This window comes from Lissotriton vulgaris, chromosome 2_1 (assembly GCF_964263255.1).
Source record: "Lissotriton vulgaris chromosome 2_1, aLisVul1.2, whole genome shotgun sequence".
Taxonomy (NCBI): domain Eukaryota; kingdom Metazoa; phylum Chordata; class Amphibia; order Caudata; family Salamandridae; genus Lissotriton; species Lissotriton vulgaris.
The window spans coordinates 1,513,754,159-1,513,779,426 of NC_141687.1; the positions used below are offsets into that span (position 1 = coordinate 1,513,754,159).

The 25,268-nt window shown below is 44.0% G+C and overlaps 1 protein-coding gene across 7 annotated transcripts in view; it reads left to right on the plus strand.

Annotated features, from left to right (window-relative positions):
- NCAM1 (neural cell adhesion molecule 1) overlaps window positions 1-25,268 on the plus strand; it is a 766,043-nt gene that overhangs the window by 736,141 nt on the left and 4,634 nt on the right. For 4 of the 7 annotated variants that reach the window (XM_086957366.1, XM_086957369.1, XM_086957365.1 and 1 more), the window contains 3 exons: window positions 3,564-3,771; window positions 4,453-4,569; window positions 10,228-10,989. In XM_086957366.1, the coding sequence (XP_086813492.1) occupies window positions 3,564-3,771; window positions 4,453-4,569; window positions 10,228-10,989 (1,087 nt within the window). The remainder of the gene's footprint in view (window positions 1-3,563; window positions 3,772-4,452; window positions 4,570-10,227; window positions 10,990-25,268) is intronic. The other 3 variants (XM_086957372.1, XM_086957370.1, XM_086957371.1) reach the window with 1 other exon arrangement.

The following is a 25,268-nucleotide window of genomic DNA, read 5'->3' on the forward strand; positions in this document are numbered from 1 at the left end:
TCGCAGGCTTCTGGTGGGGACATACCATTGAAATTTGCTCCTCAGTGGTTTGGGCCCCAGACCGTGTAAGGCCTTAAAAACAATACAGAGAGATTTAAAATGAACCCTCTGTAATACTGGGAGCCAGTGAAGTTCCTTAAGGGCCAGGGAGGCTGATGATCGTCACGGTTTCATAGGTGCTAATTTGGCCGCAATTGTCTGATTTCTCTGGAGTCTCTCTATCAGGTATCTTGGGGCCTCCAGAAGAAGGGCATTGCAGTAATCCAGCCGACTCAGAACAACGCTTCTTACTATCTGTGCCCTAGTTGGAATTGGCAGCATTGGGAGGATTTTCCTTAGTACTCTTATGAGGGAGAAACTGGTCCCGCTCTCTTGTTTACATGAGTCTCTAAACTCAGCCTCTCATCAACTGTTACTCCCAGGTTTCGTACCGCCTCAGATGGTATTAGTGGCTTATCCACCTGGATTGGCCGGAAGCTGGCGTGGAATTTGCTGGGCAGCACATCATAAGACTCTGTCTTATTACTATTAAATTGTAGAGAGTTATCCAGTCTGCCATTATGATATAAATATAGATTATGTCAACAAGCAAGTGCCCCACCTTTAAATGTACAAACCCTGGAGAAAGTGTCTGGCACAGTTCTACAAAGATATCTTGACATTCAAGGGTTAAGGAAAATGCCTCACCTGCAACAGTCAACCTTCTATTTCTGTGTTTTGCAGATTGCTGTGATGTCCTGCCTCCCTACGCTCTTGTGAATGTGCCTCTGTATATTATTTTTAATTAACAAGAAATCGAAAATTATAACTTGGCATAGGAATCCAGTGATGCTTGGTGCTCCAAAGTTAAATGTGCTGATGCCAACAACTTTTGATAGAGCTGTATTTTGTATGCTAGAGTATTGCATACAGAAGTTGTCTGATATCAACATCTTGTGTAAATATAATTTTCAAAAATATCGTCCAATTGGGTTTAGATTACTTATTCATTCTGGGAGGTGGCTTTTTTTAATACTACATTTAGGATACAATACATACATCAGTTGATATTCTGACAGCAACATTCTGGTGCTTCACTGTTGATGCCCTATTAAATAGGGTAGATCTTTTTACCCACACCGCAGGGCATATGGGAGAACTACTAATTCAGTAAATAGCTGCTTGTTATATCCCTTTTGGTTTCTACTGGGTTGGATGGTAAACTCTGCTCCTTTGGCGAGTTTTGTCCACTCTGTGCTCTGCTTGAAGTGCGGAGTTTCAGAAAAAGTCTGCCAACCGCTGCATAGCAGAGTTTTTCTCATGCTTAGGTCACCAATAGTAAGTTGTCGAGCAAGAAAATTAAGCACTAGACGGCCTCCTGTCGAGATTTCTTAACATGGGCAGTCGCTGCAGGTCGCTACCTCTCACGTTGAGATTGCTGCCGCTCACGGGGAGAAATTTACTGCTAAAGTAGAAAATCTACTCAAGCGGCAGAAAGGAGCAGCGCCCTCTGGTGCGCTGGGTTGTGCAGTTTGTGCTAATTTTACAGTGTGGGACAAGCTCCCGGCACTAAAAATGAGCACGACGTCTCACAACTCCGCCAATCGCGGATCTACACAGAATCTCACTGAGTTTTCATATAACTCCGCGGAACTCCATGGAGTAAAACTCCACGACTTCCACCCACCCTTAGTTTTTACTCCTTTTGTGATCATCGGGCCACTTTTAATGTCTGCTATACAGTGCTAATCACTGTATATCAGAACCTTTGTTTAAATCTGACGAACTTGGTGTAATCTGTGTCCAGTTCAGAGCAAGAAACTATATGGCTGCTGTATGCTGCAGTGAACATTGGATTTCGTTTAAATACAAGTTAAGTGCTGATGCTGGAAGTATTTGGTAATTGCCATTTTTATGTTTTGTGGTTGGCTGCCTTATTTGTGTCTATTTGCATTTACTTGCTTTTCCTGTAATTAACTGGGTGAGAAAATATAACTTTGTTATAACACCGTCAACGCTTTGACTACAAGAGACATAGTAAACATATCTGCTACACAGTGGTAAGTTAAGGAAGTAGTGGTTGAAACCATGTAAGAGATAGATATAATAAGTGTAATCTTTTTGCTTCCTTGGCATGACGCCCCTCCTCCCCCCCTCCTTTGCACACATACTTAGGTGCACAATGAGCAAATTTCCAAGAGTAAATTGCCACTCCTAATTCAGAGAAACAGCATAGGCAGAAGTTTACCCCATACTAATTGCATTGCATTAGTGGGAATGGTGAAATGTCCGCTCTCATAAATTTGCTGGGTGAGTGGGGGAATTGTAATTTTTACTTAGATGTTTTGTGAAGTAGGGGGCTAATACCCCGGAGACCTATCGCGATACCGTGATGTGCAGCCCTGATCACGTGGTGTGAAGAACTAGACTGCAACACCACATGTTAACCTCCAAAAGTAGACGAACTACGACGTATCACATATCTCTTAAAGGTAGTTTTCAACATGGAAAAATCATATTAACATGGCAGAGGTAAGAGTGTTAATAAGCTGAGATTGGGGAGGGTAATCCTTCATATTTAATGCTGTTTAGGGAGAGGAGCTTCTCCACACGTTAAATATGTTTCCAGTGGGGAAAAAAGGAAAGAAAACATGTGAAAGAGCAAATATTCTTGGGTTGTGGAGGTATTTTTCTAGAAGTACCCCTGGAACGAGAAACCCCAATGAAAGTTTGACATTTGTTCCAAACGTAGGAATAGTTCTACTGAACCAAATTTCCGAATTCCCAAGCTAGGTAGCTGGGAATCGGGCCACACACGTTCAAGTGAGATAATAGTTTATGACAGTTTTTATGTTGCTTGCTACACTGAGACTTGCTTTTTAATTGTGATACTTTTAAAGAAGCACTTCTTTTAGAAGAACAAACGAAATAATTATGCTATGTAAATGAATTATGTATATGTCTTACTGTTTTACGTCGATTAGATATAGTAAATTGGTTTCTTGATCATTTGGCAAATGTAATCCATATAATAAATTTACCAATGGACTAGCTTGATGAAAATATTATGTAAATTGAAGAGTTGAGGCACAGATGAGTTATTTGTACTTATAGGTATTTCACGTTTTTCAGTACTGAACTTCAAACGGGACCACCTTTTGATTGTAACAATATATAAACATTTTTTTTATTTTAATAGATAGGATTTCATTTTCATAGGTTATCATTGGTGATGCAGAGACCTAAAATACATGTTTGGTAGTCATTTTTCAAAGTGCCTGCATTGACTCGCTGTATTGGACTTTTCGATAAGTGGTTTACATTTGGATTGGGAGACGTTAAATAACAATTGGCAGTATATTTGAAGTAAAGTAAAAATATTTGGTTATGTCTGAAAACGTGGAATTAAATGTAGAATAAAGCACTGTAGGTTCCTTAGAGTAGTTCTTTTTTTTTTGCAAAGATCTTGATTTGACTATGGCTGGTCCGTAACCTAGTTAAGGCGTGTGTTGGTTTTGCATTAAAAGGATTAATGGTATTTTTATGCTTCCTGATTAAATCCTTGTTTTTCTTCCTCACCTTAGCTGGCCCAAGCTCTGGCTCTGGCCTGGGCACAGGTGCCATTGTGGGCATTCTTATCATCGTCTTCGTCATCCTGTTGGTGGTTGTCGACGTGACCTGTTACTTCCTGAACAAGTGTGGCCTCCTGATGTGCATTGCCGTGAATCTGTGCGGGAAATCTGGGCCTGGTGCCAAGGGCAAAGACATCGAGGAGGGGAAAGCTGCTTTCTCGTACGTATTGGTTCTGTTATCTGTCTTCTGAAGAAAAGGACATTTTAAAACCTGTAGAAAATCATTACTGTTGAAATACAAAAAAGTGGTGGTATGACATGATTTCATTATTATAATCTAAAGACCATTGGAAAAAATTAAAACATATGTTTGACTTCCATTTGTCTGATTTGTCTCTGGCTGCTCTAGTCAGGTATATCCACTTCACCATAGTGCATGTACTTTTCCATACCCTCATACATCTGTCCACGTGTCTCCAATTAACGGAAAGCAAACATATGTAGATATCCTGCTGTACACTCATTTCAACAACTCTGCCTCTGTTGAGTTGAAAAGCTGAATCTTCATTACCCATTATTCCTAACAGTTGCAACTTCCTCTTTTCCTCACAGTCTTTCCGTTGATTCTATCAATTTTCCTCCCTTTTACACTTACTTACCACGGTGGCAAACCAGGTAACTTCACCAAGGACTATTGTTGCCACCACCAAAAAATTAAATTTTTGTCAAATGGTATCACTTTCCAATTGACGTCCACTGAATCACTACTTTTTTCCAGAGATGACTATCTACATAGAAAATAGCATTACACTTTTGCAATTTAATGTCATTTGTTTTGTCGTAATGGATCTAAAAAGGCAGGATCTGAAGTTGAGTCTCCTATTTTTTGTATTCACTATAGGAAAGACGAATCTAAGGAACCAATCGTAGAAGTGCGGACAGAAGAAGAACGGACGCCAAACCACGATGGAGGAAATCAGACCGAACCTAATGAAACCACCCCTTTGACGGAGCCTGAGTATGTAGCCAGACCCCTTTGTTGTTGTTGTTGGTGTAGTTTCTGTTTTCCACGATCTTTCTCTGAAAGCATCAGCATAAGTGAATACAACAGGGTGTTGTACAGCTACTGATGAACGGTGCTCACCACACTTAAACCTATTCTTACACACCGCTAGAGTATGTGCAAAGCCTTTTTCAGAAAAAGCGCAGTTCAATCAGAGTTTTTTTTATGACATTACACACAGAATTTCAGATGCATGTGAGTCAAATTTTTGTAAAATTGTGTGAAAAATTCTAAAAGAAGTAAAAGCAAGCAGGGGTCAAAAGAGAAAAATTCAGCAAACTGATTTATGACTTGCCTGCAATACGTCTGCTGGTGGGCAGTAAGGGTGTCTGACAAGATCACTCCTTCCACTGGCCCATCTTTTGAATTGTTGGACAGGAGGTCAGGGAGAGGTTCACTTCCTGCTTCTTGATACTCACCTGTAACCATGAGCATGGTCACATCTTCCCTTCATAGAAGGGTTTGAGATGGTTGAGATGGATGACCCTCCTGGGGTTTCATTCAGAGCCAAGGTGACCAGATAGGCGACCTCCCCTTTTCTTTCTAGGATAGGGTGGGGCCCAGTCCACTTGAATTGGAGGACCATAGGAGCCAATGGCTCCAAACCCCACACCTTCTAACATGGTTGGATCTTAACCATTGCAGTCTTTTGGTCATACCATTGCTCCAGGAGCTACTGCCTGGCCTCAAGGGTTTTACTTGCTTTCTCCATGTATTCAGCCGTCCTTGGGTGGAGGCCAAGCACATAGTCCACTATATCTTGTTTGGGTTCAACAAGAGGTTTCTCTCATCCCCCCTTCAAAAGGCACAGTAGTCTCCTGACAGGATCACCAAACGTATGTTTAAATGGGGGAGAATCCCACTCCCTTCAGTCGCTCTTCCCGGCAGGCAAAAAGCAGGCCTCTAAGTAAGACATGCCATCTCCTTTTGAGTTTTTCAGGGAGTCCACCAATCATGCCTCTCATGGCCTTCATGAATCTTTCAACAAGGCCATTATACTGTGGGTGGTGAGGATAGTGAACCGGTAGGTCACTCCACACTTCTTCTACATGTGTTTCAGACAGTATCCAGACATGAAGTTGGTACCTCTGTCTGACACCACTTCTTAAGCGAAGCCCACCCTGGTAAAGATACCAGTGCGGGCCCTAACCGCTGCATGGGCATTGGTAGTCCTAAGGGGAATAGCCTCAGGATACCTGGTGGCATGATCCACTATCACCAGAATATATCTGTTTACCTAATGCTGTTGGGCGTCAATTGGACCAACAATGTCGATCCCTATCCATTCAAAGGGTGACCCAACCACTGGAAGTGGGATTAAGGGGGTCTTTGGGTGCCCACCTGTCCTGCTACTGGCTTGACAGGTGGGACAGGAGTTAAAAAAAAGTCCTCCAGCTTCTGGTGCATTCCTGGCCAGTAGAAGTGGCTGACTAGCCTACCCCAAGTGTTGGTCTGGCCAAGGTGTCCAGCTAGTGGATGTTATGGGCCAAAGTTAGGAGGAATTCTCTAAATGCCTGAGACTCTACTACTCTCCTCGCTGCACCAGGTTTGAGCTGTCTGGCCTCCGTGTAAAGGATTCCCTTCTCCCAATAGGACCTGTGAAATCAATGATGTCACCTCCTTCCTGTGCAGCAGCTGGCTATCTCAGGCTTTCAAGAGTGCGACAGGCTTTCTGCCCCTGGCACAGCTCTTGCCTAGAGGGTCCCGCCGGGCCCAAAGCTCAGCCTGGTAAGGCTCCAGCTCTTGAGGCTCAGTTCCCTCTGGGGGTTATCCTTCTTCTCCTGACGAGAAGGATCTGGTGTCTGATTGGAATCTGGCTCCCCAGTCTTCCTGCCTTTTCCCTTGGAGGAATGAGTCCTTATTCCTGACTCCAGCACCTCTTTTTCACCCTGTTCTCTGCTCTTTGCTCTGAGTTTTACACACACCAAGTGTGGAATTCCAAGCATTTATGCCCCATGCTGAGGACTCCAAACGTTGCTAAGCAAACAATCAACTGCTATGGATGAAGAGACTGCTACCACTTTCTTCACAGCAACCTCTTCCCAGTCAAAGGACAACATCGCCATGGGATGGATTTTTGTCACATTGACAGGATCGGTGGCTGGATAAGTCCTTACAGGCAGATATTGTTCAGAGGACACCTGCTGCTCAATCACCATGGTGATGCTGACACCAGTGTTTCTCAAGGATTCCACCTTAATTACATTAATGACATGATACTCTCTGTATTTTTGCAAGTTAGTTGGCCAGACAGCTAAGGTGGCTATTTCCACAACAGTGAGCTCCTTGGCATGTCCAGTGCTCTCCTAAGATCCCATCTGGAGATTGGCATCTGCATTTACTACAAACGGACTAAAGGCATTTTTATTATTTTTACAACCAGAGTCTCCAGGTCGGTACCCTGTTGTTCTACAGTCATGGCACCAAGGGTTTTGGGGAGTTAAAGAAGACTTTTTGTTTTTAGGGTCCCCCTTTTTCTCTTGAAGAAGGGAGGGGCTTTTTGGCCTCTTTCTTTTGGTTTCACCCACCAGTGTTAGCCTTGGTCACTCTTGTGTTGGCCCAGTGGTCTGTCTTCTGCCCCAACTCTAGGAGAAAGTGGACCTAGGTCTCTCAGGAATTTATGTAATTACTTAAAAGATGCTTCTTCATTATCACAGTATAAAGCCCTTCAAAATCATGCACATTGTTGCCTTCTAACCAACCTCCTAATGATTTCATTCAGTAGTCTACAAAATCTACCCAGGTCTGGCTCTGAATCTTTCACGCTTCCCTGGACCTGGTCCTATGCTCCTCAGTGATGAATCCAACGCCCTCAATTAGGGTAACCTTCATGAGGTCATAGGATTCAGTCTCTATCTCGGTGAGTGTCAGTAGTCTATCCCTGCACTTTCCTGAGAACATTTTCCACAGGATAGCACTTCACAACTTCCTGTAGATCTGCCTGCTAACACAGGCCCTCTCAAAAGCAATTAACCACTTTGTGATATCATCACCCGCAAAGAATTTTGAGACAATCCCTTCGCAGATTTTTGAGTCAAAATAATCTACATCCTCCCTTTGCGTTATTTTACTGCCACCAGAAATGGGTCCTAGGCCCCATATCTCCTCTCTCTCTCTCTCTCTCTCTCTCTCTCTCTCTCTCTCTCTCTCTCTCTCTCTCTCTCTCTCTCTCTCTCTCTCTCTCTGCAGCCTTAGGGACCCTCTTTAACCACAAAGCACTTGGTACCCAAGGTACCTTTTACAAGGGGCTTACATGCGAGGTAAAGCGGTAACAATTGTGTAAACAATAGGTACAGTTTAGGGAAGGAGCTCTGGCACAGGGGGCCTGATTGGCAGGGACCCTGTGCACTTCAATTGAAATTACATCATTTTCCTGGCAAAAAGTGGGTACTAACCTAGTCTAAAAAAGGCACTTCCCACAATTGTGCTCTTTGCGACATTTAATTCTTTATCTGCTATATGCATTCTTTACAGAAAGCAGTACTTTTTTTATTGACAACTTTTTCCTAATATTGCCAAAGCAAATGAGGAATGCTTTAATGTGCTGAACACCATTTGTGCAAGTAAAGCATGTTAAGAGTGTTTACCAGTGCATAAATAGTGTGTGCCAATGTTGGCACATAAAAATCAGACGTTGTGGCTTTGCCAATGGTTGTTTATCACTGGGTTTGAAGCACCCACAATAGCGTGTGTGTGTCACACTTCCGTTCAAAATAAATATAATAGCACTGGGCTATAACTTCATTGGTGCCAACCACTGAGTTGCTACAATCAGGGCTTGCTGGTTAATCGGCTCTAGGGAATACAGTGCCCATGGTGCAAACGTAATTATCACCGAAATATATTGCTGCTGCAGTTGTGTGGTGTTTAATAACTGGAGCACACTACAGCAAGTAAAACTGCACACTATCCGCCCTCAAAATTGCAGCCCTTGGAAATAGCACACCAGGGTGCTGATTACTGTTTTTGTCTTTTATTTTGTGTCTTTTAGCCCTTGTCTGTACCTCAGAGGACCGGACATTTTAACAACGTGTACCTTGAGTTCAACTGCTGATGAGTTCTCTTCCCAAGGGACGCCTTAAAATCGACCTCCGGCAGTGCAGCTCTCATTCCCTGGGGCATTTGTGGAATACACTTAATGTTAGGTAGTGGTGAAAAGATGTACCAGCATGGAGCCCTCTGTCCTTTAGGCATCGCTGTATCTAAAAGCAAACTGGGATATCACCGCTTGGGGTGTCTGTGGGTTTAGCTTAAGAGTGGGCATTTGGGACCCTTTCCCCAAGGGCAAATAGGACAGATGAATGTGTGGGCAAAGCAAATTCTGCAGTAGTTGTCTAGTAGTTTTTATAGTGCATAACAAGCCCAGGGGCATATGTACAAGCCCCTATCGCCACGGAAACATCACTTTTGGTGATGTTTCCATGGCGATAGGGGCTTTGCCTTATTTACAAGGCAGCGTTAAGCCACTTAACTTGGCATAACGCTGCCTTGTAAATAAGGCCCCCATTCATGCTATGCTTAGCGTGAAAGGGGTGGGCAGTGGGTGTTGCTGTGAGCGTTCCACCATAACACCCATTGATTTTGATGCTGCCCCCTATTTACAAGGGCAGCGTAAATAGGAGGTAGCGCCGAAATTAAGACCAGGGAAAATCTTCTCTTAAGTAGGTGAAACCAGGAGAAATTCTTTACTTCTCCTTATTCTTGCTTTTTCCATGTGTGCTGCACTCCTACATATAAACAATCCTCCCCTGTACGCAGACACCCTTGCACTAGGTGCAAGGGTGCCTGCGTTGGCGCTACACTGCTAAGTGTAGCGCCAGCACAGGGGGAAACTGAGGTGGCAGGGTGAGGCGTTTAGCCTTGACGGCTAATGCCTCACTCTGCCACTTTCTCGTACATATGCCCCCCAGTGTCCTTATAGAAGGAACCTGCCCGATTCGACGTACTCATCCCATTGCAGGTTCCATGAAGCCTAGTTAGTAGTAGTGCAGGGTAATTTGATAGTTGTCTGGGCTGTTCTTTTGAAATGGTATCTTTTAATTACATTACAGATAAATCTAGAGCCACAAACATTTTCAATTCACAGTCGAAATCTGGCTAAATGGAACCTCAACTTTTTCATCTAGTGCTGTTCGTCTCGGCTGAATATAGAGAGGAAGTGTAATTCAAAATCCACATTTTTTTTTTAATTTATTGTATGTGGACAAGACCCATGTCTGTGACAGAGCGGTTTGACTTTGTAATTGTTTACAGAAAGAGAACATTATATAATGTGTAAAATATGTATAGTATATAGAATGTGCATGTATGTCTGACGCAATGAATTTGTTATACAGATAGGGTTTGTTGTAAGAGATAGGGTTGTAACCTATATAGACTTTATTACTTAAAGGTCCCCTCACATGCTTCTGTGTTTCCTTTCCTTTTGTTTTGCCCTACTGCTTAGGAATTTCTCTGTGCCTCTTGCAGCCGCAAAGCTTTCCCGATTTGCTTTACTGTTTTACGTGTGCTTTTAACAGCATGGTGCGTTTGTACTTGTGGTTCGTGTGTGGTCGGCCTTTGCTTGTTATGGGCTTCATTGTCTATTCTCTTCTACTCCTATCATTCTCACAGGCATCCAGCCGATACCACAGCTACTGTTGAGGACATGCTGCCTTCTGTAACGACGGTCACTACTAACTCTGACACTATCACCGAAACCTTTGCCACTGCTCAAAACAGCCCCACCAGTGAGACCACAACACTAACCTCGAGCACCGCCCCTCCTGCATCCACTGTCCTCGACTCAAACTCTGTTCAGCCTAGTCAGGCCGCCCCTCCTGCTTCCTCGCCACCACCACCCACTTCAACCCCAAAGGTTGCCCCTCTTGTTGATCTGAGTGATACCCCAGCTTCTGCTCCGGGCACTAACACCACGACTGCAGGTGCCATTGCTAAACCGGGGGGAGTCCTTAGCCCCAGTGCTGCCGCGAATCCGGCCGAGACATCTGCAGCCCCTGCCAGTAGTAAGCCTACTAACACCACTAGCTCGCCGGCTTCTTCTGAAGCCAAGCAGGCCAAACAGGAAACCTCGAGCGTGAAAAGTCCAGAAAAGGAAGTGTCTCAGCCCAGCGCAGTGAAGAGCCCAACCGAGGCAGCTAAGAACCCAACCAGCCCGAAGACCGAGGCTGCCTCCGCCGTCTCTACAAACCCCTCCCAGAATGAGGACTTTCAAATGGACGGAGGGACCTTCACCACCCCAGACATTGACCTTGCGAAGGATGTTTTTGCAGCTCTTGGCACTTCTGCTCCTGCCTCTGTGGCTAGTGGGCAAGCTCCTGCGCTTGCTTCTTCCGCTGCAGACACCTCTGTATCGCCTGCTCCAGCCAAGACCGAGTATGGCTTCTCCTAATCTTCTGTTGTGTTGCGTGTTCCTGTGCATTTGTGCTGTGTTGTCCTCTGTGTTTGATATTCCTAAAACTAATCGCATTGTTTCCTTCTACTAAGCTAACTGGTAGTTACCCTTGCAAGTTGTTTTGAGTATATGAAAGTGCTAAGGTACCATAGGCTAATTTTTTCTCTCCAGTTTATCCAGTTTCTCAATTAACTTTATTTGCCCAAAATGCGGAAGAATGTTACGTCGTTCATATCAGCAGAGATAAGGCATTAGTCTTTAAATCACTTAACGTTTCAGCCGCTTTATGTCTGGCAAATGGGAAAACCCAGTCATGTTATATTTTACTTTTGCAATACAATATGGTACTCAAACTTTCAAAGTGATCACTGTACCATTCAACCTTTCCTAATGCAAACTGCAGAGGCTGAGAACTTCACAGTTGACTAATCTTTAGCCCACATTTTAGCTCTTACCAAGCTGCAAGGAAGACAAGTGTGCCCAACTCTTTGTGACTCAAAAGGAAATGTATGGATGCATAAGGTCATCCGAGTATTATGAAATATGACTGAACCCATACTCCTCAAAAATTAATGATATATATAAAATACTTTCCTAGCTGCTGTACCTTCCTCTTTAGGGATAGAAGCTAGCATCATCCAAAGAAGTGGCTAGTACCCCTATTCCCTCTGTGCGGAACACCAAACTTTTAGCACTCCCTTGTTCCCCCTCAGATACAAACGTTGCAGTGCAAACACACTGCAACAGCATATGTCAAAAGAGATGTCCACTATCTTTTCGAGGCTTCTACTCAGTGGCCCCTAACAACAGAAATAGAGGTAGGTATTAATATAGACATACAATGAGGTCTATATACATGGAGTCTTTTAATGTCTTTACATTAAAGAAAATTCGTGCACATAGAACATACAAGTGGGGGCACATTTGCTGTGAAAAATAAAAGCAAAAGAAGGCATCTCAGGCATTTACAGGGGCTTGGATTTAAATGTACAATTGTCCACACAAATACAAAAAGCAACACTATAGCACATTTTCAATGAGCAATTATGAAAGTGTCAAGGTGTACAGAGTCGACAACGTTTCGATCCATTTAACTTGATACCGGGATCATCATCAGGACATAAGATTATATGCCTAGGACTAATGGCTGTAAAAACTATGGGGAGAAATAAGAAAAAGAAATAGAAAGGAGAATTAAAATTGGGAATTTAAAGGAGTATGACAGATCGGCTAATCGAAAAACTCTGTAAAGTATGGTTTATAAAAAAGTCTGCATTCCGTTGAATGGCATCCATAAGGCAATAGGTGAGGTGAATATGAATGTGCAATCCAAAGGATATTAATGTGAGTAACAGGCTTAGCTTGAGACAGTGAGTAACGCAAAACGTAGTGCAAGGCAATTTATAAGGGCCTTACGATCATGTCAGTATCCCCTACCCTGGAAGTGACTGGGAGCAACTGACACGAAGGGTCACACATCGCAAGAAACCTGAGGACTAAAGGTGTATTGTGAGAGGTGCAAAACTGGTCAGGAGGAAATGAAGTGAGCTCAACGTGGTAGTGGCTTACCCCTAAAGGGTCCCGTGGGTCCTATAACTAGGGAGGTCCTCAGTATTCGTAATGAAAGAATGGCAGTCCTGCAGGATAGCAATCCAATTAGGGCCAGACTCCCAGTTGGGGTGTTTTACTATGGTAAGTGAAAAGTGAAATGGCCTACCAGTTCTGAATGTCCGCAAACAGAGGACCCGGATATTAGCTAGACCTGCAGATGAAATATCAAAATATCAGCTAGATTAATTAATTGTGTGCGTGATAAGAGTGAAATAAAGAACAGGAGGATGCTTACCATCCGACACCTGCACTGCTACTAGGTCAATTTACAATATATTATCTAATTCTAATTATATAAATTGTGTCATTAACTTGAGAAAAGTGTGGGAAAACTGCAAGCTCCCAATGTCTTAGTTGCTTGGCTAGTGAACTCATGGGATGTTTCTGGCGTTGATGACAGTGCGCTTAAAAATAAGCGCCTCAGTGCCTTTGCAATCGGGTGCTCTATGTTGTCCCCCAATTAATTTTACTTTTTAGTTTTCAAACATGATGGCAGTATATAGCTTTGTCTAAAGAGCAAAAAATGCCCACAACCTAGTCCTTGTGTCTTATGATAATATTCACGTTGACAATATGATTCAACCACGTCAGGGACCTTGCCTGTAGATGCCGGAACTTCCATTTTCCAGCTCGTCTTGGGAACACTTCCTCCAATGATGTTAAGCGATCCCTTCTTCCTAGCTAGGGTCAGGTATCCACATAAAGACCACTAGGCAATTTATCAGATTGTTAAAAAGAATTTATCAAGGCAGGTTTTACAATAATATTGGGTTAATAATGAATTGCTAATGATCCTATGTATATTTGGTTCCAGCTATGTCTCTGGGGGAAACTAGGCATAGGATTGGGAATTCCAGGCTGGATTCCATTGATTGACTACCCAGTAGTGGAATAGGGGTCATGAATGACCAAGTGTGGGCTACCGATGGCGACCATGGCCCCAATTGTAGTTTGGTTAATGTGCCGGTCCGTAAAGAACCGACTGTATATATATATATATATATATATATATATATATACACACACCTACTTTGAGAAGCTCAAAGGTCATGTTTAGATCCCCAGCCACTATTATATTATTCTCAACGGGCTGGGTATCAATCAGCTGATCTAGAGCAACCAGTACCTTAGACTTCCTGCCTCCTGTCCCTCTAGCATACAGATTGTAAATATCTAGAAAACTTCTGCTTCAGTCAAGATCCTTATCAGCTGGATGTCGATGCTGCCAGTCGGGAGCTCTAGCACTCTAGCAAAGAGTGCTTGTCGCACCCAAATGGTTAACCCCCCCTTTTGACGACCCTTGGGACCTTCTACTGCCGGGACAAAAAAAATTAAAGAAACCCAAAAGAAACTGGGGCTCGCAGGCCCAGGTCTCTTGAAAAATACAGACGTCAAAGTTGTTTCTAAAAGAAACCCAATCCGGTGATTGTAATCTAGTGCCCAATCCAGCTATATTCCATGATACTGCACTTCCTCCTTCCCTGCAGACTTCACACACCGGTGGTGGGTTAGCTAGATCACATATACTTATACCCTTTTCATTTGAGGATTCCAGACCTGTATTTAATGGTGGGCCGAAGTCACCAGATACCACCCGACAATGTCCTGGTCTACCCCATCATTTGGTGGGCAACGCCCCGTCGGTTCTTTACGGACCGGCACATTAACCAAACTACAATTGGGGCCATGGTCGCCATCGGTAGCCCACACTTGGTCATTCATGACCCCTATTCCACTACTGGGTAGTCAATCAATGGAATCCAGCCTGGAATTCCCAATCCTATGCCTAGTTTCCCCCAGAGACATAGCTGGAACCAATGAGAACGGGAGCGGGGGCATCTTCCTCAGCTGTGTGCCAGAGTAAACATAGTTCTAAATATGGGCTCAAGCTACAGAAAGGCTGACATTACAGTTCTGTCCTATTGTAAGCATAGAGCCATGCCATCAGTGTTTGTCTAATCAAACAAGGTTTATTTTCCTACATCTGTTTTGACGTGCAGGATTAATTCAATATATTTACACTCCGAAAGATTAAGATTATAAAACTGATCTAAGTTACTTACATGTTGTTTATAATATCACTGAAAACAATCAATTAAATAATGATAAAGGTTAGAAAGCGTTACTTCAATGACGTGTTTTCTGATCTGTGGCTGCTTTTATGAAATGCAAACGGACTTGTAGTTACAGGAAATTATGCGGCATGGGTTTTAAGGCATACTGTCAGACTAAATTCCTGCATGGATAACAGGCCATGCTCTTGTTACAGTGCCAAATTCAGTACTGATGGATACCACAGTCTGATAGTTAAAGTTAACATGTCTCTCCTTCCTTTGTCCGCGCAGGCAGCTTCATACCCATCAGTAATGTTTTCAGATTCCAACATCACGCCTGTTCCTCTACTCCTTCATAACGTCCATACGTCTTGGGCCAAGGGAAGACCATATAATCTTAATATGAGATGTATGCTGACGTTTTACATTGACGGAACCAACCTGTTCTGTTTACACTCCCAGGTTATTGTGACTTGTGGAACTTTGCATGGTATTAGGAAGAAAGAAACAAGTCTACCTGCGAAGGAATTAGTGTCATTTAAGCAAAGTTATGCCAACCTCAGTGACTTTACAGAAATGCCTTTATTACGTCATATCTTGGGGAACTTCAGGAGCCACTCCTCCATGTGCTACTTTTAGGTCCAGATTTATAAACCTTTTGCTCTTAGTTTGCGTCACAAAAGTGTAGCAAACCTGCGCAAAAACGTATTTTGTTGGATTTACTTTTCAGTGCAAAACTTGTTTGGCGCTGGAACGTGGCCTTAAAGTAAAACGGTACAAAAGGGGGTGGTGATGGACGGAGAATCTAAACCAATCAAACACTCACACACAGTCAACAGATCTGGGTTTAATCCATCACCGTTCTTTAGCCCACTCTGCCCCCCCAGTTCAGACATGGCCATATGCAAATCAGTCTGTCCCTGTGCCTCATGGGAACAGTCCAGAACGAACTGCCATGCCATGCCTTCCCTGGACCGGAAACAAGCTTCCGAGGACCGGTTTCTTGCATTACAGCCGTCTTCAGCCAGGCTTGCTTGAATCCAGTGGCAAAGTGAGCTTGTTTCCGGTCCAAGGAAGGCATGGCTTGGCACTTCCCATGAGGCACAGGGTCAGAATGATTTGCATATGGCCATGTCTGAACTGGGGTGGCAGAGTGGGCTAAAGAACGGTGATGGATTAAACCCAGATCTGTTGACTGGGTGTGAGTGTTTGATTGGTTCAGATGCTCCGTCAATCACCACCCCCTTTTGTACAGCTTAAAGTAAAACTGAGCAGAGCAAAGCGCTGGTTTGCATTAGTCTGTATCAGAGGGGAGTTACAAGGGAGTTACAAGGGTTGTACATGCGCGGTCCCACGCAACTATTGTTATATTGTTTTTTGACACAAAACTCTATTACTAACAATAGTAGATGAGGTTTGCACCAAAACATAACGCCACTTGGAAGCAGGTGTTAAAAGGAGAAATACTTTATTTCTCCTTTCTTTTCAGACTTTGCATGTGTGTTGCACTGTACAGCACACTTACAAAGTAGAGAAAGTTTGACAGTTTGTCTAGGCATAGAATGTACTGGAAGCGTACGCTGCTAGTTCAAAACCTGTGCTAGAATCACCCACCCACCCGTGCACTATGGCTCAAAAGTATGTGCGTGGCGCTCAGTAGCCTTATTGTGCACCTTATTAGGGAGAGGGGATGAGAGTGCAATATCTCTGCCAGTCACGCAACGCAACAACTTTGGTTGGTGCGCTGCATTGCATGAGAGGTATATTTGGCCCCTAATCTAATGCCATTACATTATAAATGTCACGTTCAGTCCCTGATATAGCCCTACCACGATTCGGTATGACCACTGCCAATAACAGTGCGGTTATTAAGCAAGGGTCCCGAATTTACTGAATTAGTTTGCGTAAAGGAAAGCAGTTTTTACATGGTTGTAGATGAACTCCCCCGTTGTCAAAGAGCTAACCCTGTTGAACAGACAAAAGTGTAGTGTTTCATTTCACACTTTTTGCTCTCATTTTTAAGTTTATTTAGAAAAAAGTGCGCATCAAATATTTAATGCGCAAATGTTTTAGCAAGAACAGTGCATTGCCGGAGTCCTTACTGTGGTAAAAGAAGGGCAAGCAGCTATTCTTCCTAATGTTATGTTGCCATTTTCTGTTCATATAAAACTCTTCTTCATCTCCGTGGATGTGCAGTATCCTGAAGCACGTTTGGATTATAGCGCCTTTGCATTTTGGAAAATAATTTTGTAAAGAAAATATCCCTAGTATTTTTTTTTGTCCCTCTTTTTAATAAAGTCGGCTATAATCACATTAAGCAAAAAGTATGTCTGACTGAAACATACTGCTCCAAAACCTAAAATGGAACTATTGCTGCCAGGCTTATGCTTTTGCATGTATGATTTCAAAGATTGGTACTTGAAAAAGTCCAGAGGCAGCTCTGTTCCAGAATACAAAACAGGTCTCTTTGGAAGTGAAGTGCTCATTTAGACCCAAGTGAGTGGTCTGCCAATCTTCTGTGGCCGCTTTTCCTGCAGCAAACTCATCACCACATCTACAGATTCCCGCTAGTTTGACATTGATCTTTCCAATGAAAGTGCTCCAGGTGGCGCAGCGGGAACACATTTGATAAAAATGTAATGCCGTCCCCCTCACCCACTTCCCCATCAGTAGTATGGTTGACATGGTACTCATTGTCCAGAAAATAGACCACAGGAAGGACAAACCAATAGGGTGGGCGTTTACGTGTTCTAAAGAGGGAGCCCTGTGGCTGCTTTTGAAATGTTTCTTAAGGGTCAGCCGAGGCTCTTCATCCAGATTCAGAGGCTGTCTCTAAAAGTCAATCGCTTCCCTTGTCTCTTAAGGAGATGGGGAGCTGCTGGAATGGCTGCTAGAACATCCACAAATTTTGGTAGATGTGCCATATCCTCTATTAGTAAACAAGGTTTGCATGGACAGATTTATCAACCTTTTGCGCCAGATTTATGACACAGAAATGTCGCAAATCAATGCACATTGATTATTTCAAGTGTACCTACCAGCACTTGTTCTGCGCTCGGATGTTGCCGGAAAGTAGCAAAAAGCATTACTTTGCATCATGGGGGCAGTACTTGGACGTTTCCAAGCAGCTACCCCAGGGTTTTGATGGAAAGGCCTATCTATTAATAATAGCACCAAAAAATAACAACTTGTTGAGATTGGTGTTAACTTGGAGAGTGCTTTTATTTCTGCAATCTTTTCTTAACTTTGCAAGTGTGGTGCGCTGTACTGCACACTACCAAAGTGGGGGAAACTTTAAAGTTTGTTTAGGCATAGAATGTTATACTGGAAGCGTACACTTCCACTTCAAAACCTATTCTACATGACGTAGATACCTTTTCAATATTTTGAAAAGTTGTGTCTGTGTGGCACAAGGCCGCCTGATTGCAAGACAACTCTGGGGATAGATCAGGTCAGTGCTGCATCTTAATAGATGTGGCTTTTCCCTACTGTCTCCCTCTCATGCAGTACAGCAACATTGGTCACTGTGCTGAGGTATGCACGTTTTTAGTAAACCCACCCCTAATTTTTGTTAAACTGTGCAGAGATCACTGAACACATTCTGCCTGTGTGACCTTTTGAAAGTTGAGGCACTGTTTTCTATTAAAATCCTTTCTTAGGAGACTATCACCATCAATAGATATAATTTTGTATGATCTCACTGCCAATGTCAAGCCATTGATAAGAATAGTACCAACATGAAAGCCTTTGACGTATGAATTCTGACGCTTTATTGGAGGATCAGTGGCGTAGCTGGGGGGGGGGGGGGGGGGGGGGTCAGGGGCGGTCCGCCCCTGGCGGCACCATTTTTGAGGCGGCTGCGCGGCACTGGAGGCCCGTAGCGGCCACCGCGGCCTTTATCATTTATTTGGGAACGCACACAGTGTCCCCAAATAAATTATGAAGGCGGCCGCCGCCGCAACAAGCCTCCAGTGCCGCGGCCGCTGCCCGCGGCCCAGTAGAGTTTAAAAGTGCAAAGCCGCCCGCGCTGCAGCCTGCAAGTGCACTCCTTCTGACCTGCTTTCGGACGGTAACTGCTGCACAGTGCACCCAAACGCAGGACTTCGTTTTTTGGTAATTTAATTGAAAGCACCGCGGCCACCTGCAACAACAGTGCTTTAAATTATATTGCCAAAAACTAAGTCCCGCGTTCAGTGGCGTAGCTAAGGGGGGGGTCTGCCCTAGGTGGCACCATTTTTGAGGCGGCCGCGGCTGCCCAGCACTGGAGGCCGCGGCGGCCTTTATAATTTATTTGGGAACGCTCACAGTGTCCCCAAATAAAATATAAAGGCGGCCGCAACGGGCCTCCAGTGTTGCAGCCCGCGGCCCAGTAGAGTTTAAAAGTGAAAAGCCGCCCGCACTGCACCCTGCAAGTGCACTCCTTCTGACCTGCTTTCAGACAGTAACTGCTGCCCAATGCACACAAATGCAGGACTTAGCTTTTGGTAATTTATTTGAAAGCAACGCGTCCGCCTGCAACAACAGTGCTTTCAACTATATTGCCAAAAACGAAGTCCCGCGTTTGTGTGCACTGCAGCAGTTACCGAACGTCAGAAGGAGTGCAGGCTGCAGCGCGGCTTAACTAAATCCCTCGTTAGTGTGTTCTCCTCCTCTCGGACTCCTCGACCGTTGTTGCCTCCCCCCCCCCCCCCCAGCCTCAAAGTCCAGGGCCGTCAATCTTGTAGCGTGCGTGGAGCGCGCAAGTGCTACCAATGACGGCCCTGTAATCCATTTTTAGCCAGCCCTGGCTCGCGATTAGAACGTAGCAGTGACGCGTTACGTGCTTCACTGATACGCTCTTGTCGTGAGGAGTCAATTCTGGCCTGGGGCAGTGCTGAAAACTTGCAGGCAGCTTTGGTCGTTTTGCTGGCCTGGCTCTCTGGACTGTGAGTCTGGCTGCTGCACTGCAGACTCAGTACTAATAGGGTAACAAAGTTGAAACCGAACTACCCCTGCCTGCTATAGACCTTGCCTGGAGCGAGTGAGGGAAGAGGAGAGCAGCAGATTCAAAGGGGTGGGTGGCTGAGTCTGTGGCTCACCAATGATAGCTGCCAAGGTTTCAGATTGCTATGTGTGGCACTTTCACTTTCAGAATTTCATTGTAATTATGAGTGACATCATAGTTGCTAAGGTTTCAGATTGCTATCTGTGACATTTTTATAATGTCAGTGTAATTATGAGTGACATTCCAACTACTATGATTGACACTTTCTCCCGAACAAAATCAAGCAATGAAAACGAGAAAAACATATTAATATTAGGAAATTACACCCATTAGAGCAACAAGAAACTCTAAGAAGATGTTAAAATAGCCGGAAAGCACCAGAAATGGAATGGCACACACTTAGCTAGGGATCACAATTCGGCCGCAAAGTATAATTTTGATCAAAAAACACACATTGAGCCATTTAATAAAAATCAATTCGCTGATTACAGTAAGGCGCCACCAGCTATTATTAACCTGTGGCTGAGAGTAAGTTGCATGGCTATTTTAAGCACATAACATTACAGTACAATGAGGCATGATTGGGAGGGGGGTTAGGACAAGCCTCAGGAGAAGAGGCTGACTGAGGTACACATAGCCTACCTATGTAGGCTGTATTATATAAAAAATACCTTTTTTGAAACACTGACTAGCAGTAATAATTCTAAAGCTCAGCGTCCGACCACCCTGGCCAGGGTCCAGTAAGTTGTCCCGAGCTATGACCTACGAGTGTACCAATGTGTGTCATGCAGCAGTCTGTAAGTCTAGTTTGAAAAACATATATGACACAGAATTGTTTATTTTAAGATATTCCAGCTATTTGCCAGAAACATGTCAAACCGCCACTAACCCGGGCCAGTAACCCGCGCTACCGGGCAGAATGGCATCATTAGAGCACTCCCAGGGAGCTCCTATGCCCGAACCTGCAGTGGTGTCTGCTGCTTTGCTAGAGAACATGCTTGTGTCCTCGAACTGCTTACTTTTGCAGACTGGATACCACACCCTCCTAGCTGTCCTGCCTGCAGATGCCTAGGACTCACACAGTTTGCGAGAGGGGGGAGCTCTTTGTGAACTTACCTTGCCACCTTCCACCAACCCCTGTCTAGACCTGCTCTTCATCTCTCCCATGGACGGAAGCACCAACATTAAATATGCTTGCTATGATCCCCCAGCCAGAACCCCTCTACGCACATGGCTACGAATAACCCCTGCAATCAGGCTCTACGTCGCTCCCCACTCCTGGCTGTGCACCACTAAATGCTGCGGGTGCCTGTCCTGGGGAGCCGCAGCGCCCGACTGCTGCTGTGCCTGTCCCAAGTTGTTCGGCCTCCATAATTAATGCACCCGCGCTTGCTGCAGCAATATTAGAATTAAAATGTCGCACTCCTAAAATTAAATTAGATAGTGTTAGTGACTGTCAAATTATAGTGAGTTCACTTAAAGTTCGTCTTCGCATTCTCTTCCCTACCCAGGCTAAGGCAGCGTGACTGCACCGGTGACGACAGGCCCTCAGCCTCTCACCGCACTTAACTGCATCATGTTGCCTCGTGTTGGCCAGCCCGACCTGCTGGCGGGCGACGTGTCCATTTAGCTCCTGAGCCTGAGGACCTCCCCCCCCCCCCCACATCCCTGGCGGTCCGGCTGGGCAGGGGAGGTCAGTCTGAGTGACTGGTCAGTGCGAACAGCAGAGTGCTGTGGGGCAAAGCAGCACCATGATTACCCCGGGTGGCCCAGGAACAAGTTATTAACTAACTCTCGGCTGCACTTTGTAACGTGTGTGCAGGTCCCCACTGCTTTAATGGGGGGATTATGATGTATGGTCATTTAATGTCAGCTGTAGATGATGGATCCCTGAACAGTGTCATGTATGTGCATGTTTGCATTGTGCTGAGGGACAATTGTTCACACAGCTCTCTGATGGATGTCACATGCGGTTTTTCTGAGTCCCCAGATAGACCATGCAGTCTGTGTGTTCTCTTTTGTACTGCCAGTCACCGGTGTATTCAACTGTGTAGCCTTTGACCGTTTCATGTATGTGCATGTAACTTGCATGAACGAGGTAACTATTAGCAGCAATACTACGTGTCTCGCGGACATCTTTCAAGTGCTCACCGTCCTTTTTCCCCAGCCCCCCCCCCCCCCGCCCCCCTCTCTCCCAAGGGGCGGCAATCTGAGGGATAGCCCCGGGCGCCACAAACTCTAGCCACGCCCCTGTGGAGGATATTCTATCTTTTCCTGTTGCACAAAAATAACTACCTGCTTTAATAACCACAGCTGGAGCTTGAAACAGTCATTGTTGCACAACCATCCCCTTGCCTAGACCTTCTCCTCAGGAGCATCCACATGCAGGGTGACCTAGGGAAGAAGGGACATTATAAAGATTACTCCAGGTCCAAGATCCATGTGGTTCCATGTCACTGTTATTAAGTTTACTATGTTAAATAATGGTGCATAGTCTCCTTAGTTTTAGAGTAGATTCCATTATGAATGTCACTCGTGTTTTACTTGAGGCCCCGGAGAAGACGGACAGATACATGGACATTCTAGTAAAGAAAGTTTTTCCAGCATTGGCTAATGACATGTTAGCAGCAAGTTAAAAAGCTCTCGCTGGATGCTATGACCATGTCCTCTGAGACTCCAGGGACCAGTTCACTTAGCAGATATGTCATGATCACAGGGAGGATTTTAAAAGAGGGTAATCATCTGAAACCAGGTCATTGGTGAACCTGTAGATTAGGTCGAATTGTCTTCAGATAGCTGCTGTTGTGGTGTTATTCTGAGACGTACATCCTGGCTATGTCCGTCCCATTCATAGGATTGCCAGAATTCACTAAATACAAAGTAATTCCAAAGATGAAATCAAGGGGCATATTTACTGGTGGAGCGTGGCGTTAGCCTCCTTGGCTTAACGCCACGCTCCGCCACTTCTGAAACGAAGGGCAGCACCATATTTACAACAATATTGTGCAGCTCTGTGTTTCCTCCTACGCTGGCCCTAAATTTACCAGCCTAGCGCCAACACAAGAACCCTTGCACCATAGTGCAAGGTTGTCTGCGTTGAGGGGCAGATTGTTTATGTGCAGGGTGGTGTCCCTTCCTGCACATAGACAATAATTAAATGCCTCAAAAAAGTGACATTCCTATGGCGATAGGGGCTTGTAAATATGCCCTCCAAGTCTCTAAAATTGGTTGTCCACGAGAAAAAGAGAAATTTCCTAAAAACTCACCTCCATGGATACTGTAGAAGTTATCAATCCTGGTGGTTTTAAAGACCCTGCTAGCAGGAACAGCAGCAATATTAGTATTGCCAGCTATTGTTCCTGTAACATGCCTTTCAACTGTGGAAAAGGAAACCATTAGCCTTCTGCAGCTGTAGGGAAAGCTCCCCCGTACTGCTAGGTAATAAGCTTATCACCATCTTTCTCACATCGTATCAAATGCGAATGGGTTGTATCATTGTACTGTCTTCCAGTTTGGCTAGGAATTTCATAGGGCAATAACACAAATGGATGCTAGATATTGTATGGAATACCACACATTTATTTGCTTTCTTCTAGAACTCTACAGAGCGCTTCAAACCCCCTCTTTCTGAACCAGTTGGTTCAGGCTGTGCAAAACTTGACATAGAAAACTGTAGTTCAGAATGTTCCAAAGTACGAAAAAGGTATATACTTGATCTATGTTTCTTCACAAAAATGGTCTGAATATCTTATACAAATAAAACCTGAAGACAGCAAACAGATGGTTCAAGGTACAAATGTTCAGCACTATTTTGCTACTCAGGAATTATCCCCTGCTACATCAGGGAGATTGGATGTGTACCGTTGATGTACAGGAAGTTGACTTTCTGATACGAGTCAGATGAAATCAGGAAAATATTCGCTTTAGGTTCTTGAAACTACTCTACCATTAGAGTCCTGAACTTCAATTTGACATTGATCCCAAAAACCTGCTACAAATGAACGTCACTGGTGACAGCGTCCCTTTATCTTCATCTACCCATAGTAAAACAGTTTATTATTCAGCTAAAGTGACGCCTCATCAGTCCTTTATGACTTTAGCTACAAATAAATTGTAACACGTTAATAAGGGTAATAAAAGTGAATCCTTCAGAGGCCAAGCAGTCTGTTAACCGCATCTTATATCCGATGGCCATGCATATCTCCTCTCTTCCTGGCTTAATGGCATCATGAATCTTTATACAATGGATCACTTGATTACCCCTTTATAGTAATACTTTCTGGAGGGTCATGGTGCCAGTGAGAAGGATGACAGGATCCCTTTCTGCAGTAGCATGTCACTTGTTTCCTTGGTAGTACTGTGGAAGGGATGGTCTTCTGAAATTATTTGCCACCTCAGTTAGTTATGGTTGATTAATCAATGTGAGGTACAGGCATGGGTGCGTTCACAATACAAGAAAGATTGTCCACCAAGGAGTAGTTGCACCAAGTTAATGTGCCTGAGCTGAGAGCAGATGGGCTAGATCTGAATTCCTTCCTGCCATCTGTACCATTGAGCTCCATTCTGATATTAATGGACAATGCTACAACATTGTGTTATGTGTAAAACTTGGAGGACCAATTCCATAGTTCTTTCAGAGGGCTCCTCCTCCAACCCGACCCAACTCTAAGGTCAGTGTCCTTTTTATTGATAGATTGGTAAGATTAATTTAACACAAACCACACTCATATTCACGAAGATTATTGACGTGAAACAAAGCAAGTTAAGAATGATCCTCATTGCTCCGAACCTGCCATGTCTTGGGTGGTATCCAGGACTTCTCCCCAAGAGCAATGTACAATGGCTTCTATTCAGGCCAGATCACCTTAATTTGATATCAGGCAAAATTATGTATTCTAGACTACAGCATGGAAACCTTTCTGTTTGACTCCAAAATATCTTCAGTATGGTCATTTGTATATCCCTGCAGATTTTAAGCCTGCATTTGGTGCTTCAAAAGCAGTCTGACCCAAAAATCCATCAAGAAGAGCCCAGCCTTTTGTTTTTGGCAACATTTGCCATTTTATGTTCCTGTAAAACAAGCTATTACTCCACTCATATACTTCTTTTGAACACATCTTTTTTCTGCATCCCTCTAATTTGACATTTCCCAGAGAGATTTTCAAAGAAACTTCCCCATTCAAAAGCTCGTCCCTATCCTCTAGATTTAAGCATGTTGTTTTGCAAATTGTGGTGCTCCAATCAAACCTATGCGTAAATCAGGCTGCAGGCACTTGGAAGTTCACTTTCCTAATTGCCGTTACATTGGCTACGATTATGAATTACTGATCTAGTGGATCAAAGAGCCAAACACATTTTTCCATTTCAACAAATTGTCTCAGAGCATGACTTCTTTCCTTCTCAAGGTGATCTTGTAATTCAACATAAATTTAAATAATTAAATTGCCAAATTTGTCACTAATTCAACACTTGAGCACTGAGGTCGCTTCATACCTTAGTTTTTAAGAGATATCTTAGGTAATATCAATAAAACTAATAAACTTCCTAAATCAGAACCGTTTTTTATTATTGATCTATCTTCATTTGGTTAATATCCTCAAAGGTATCTGAG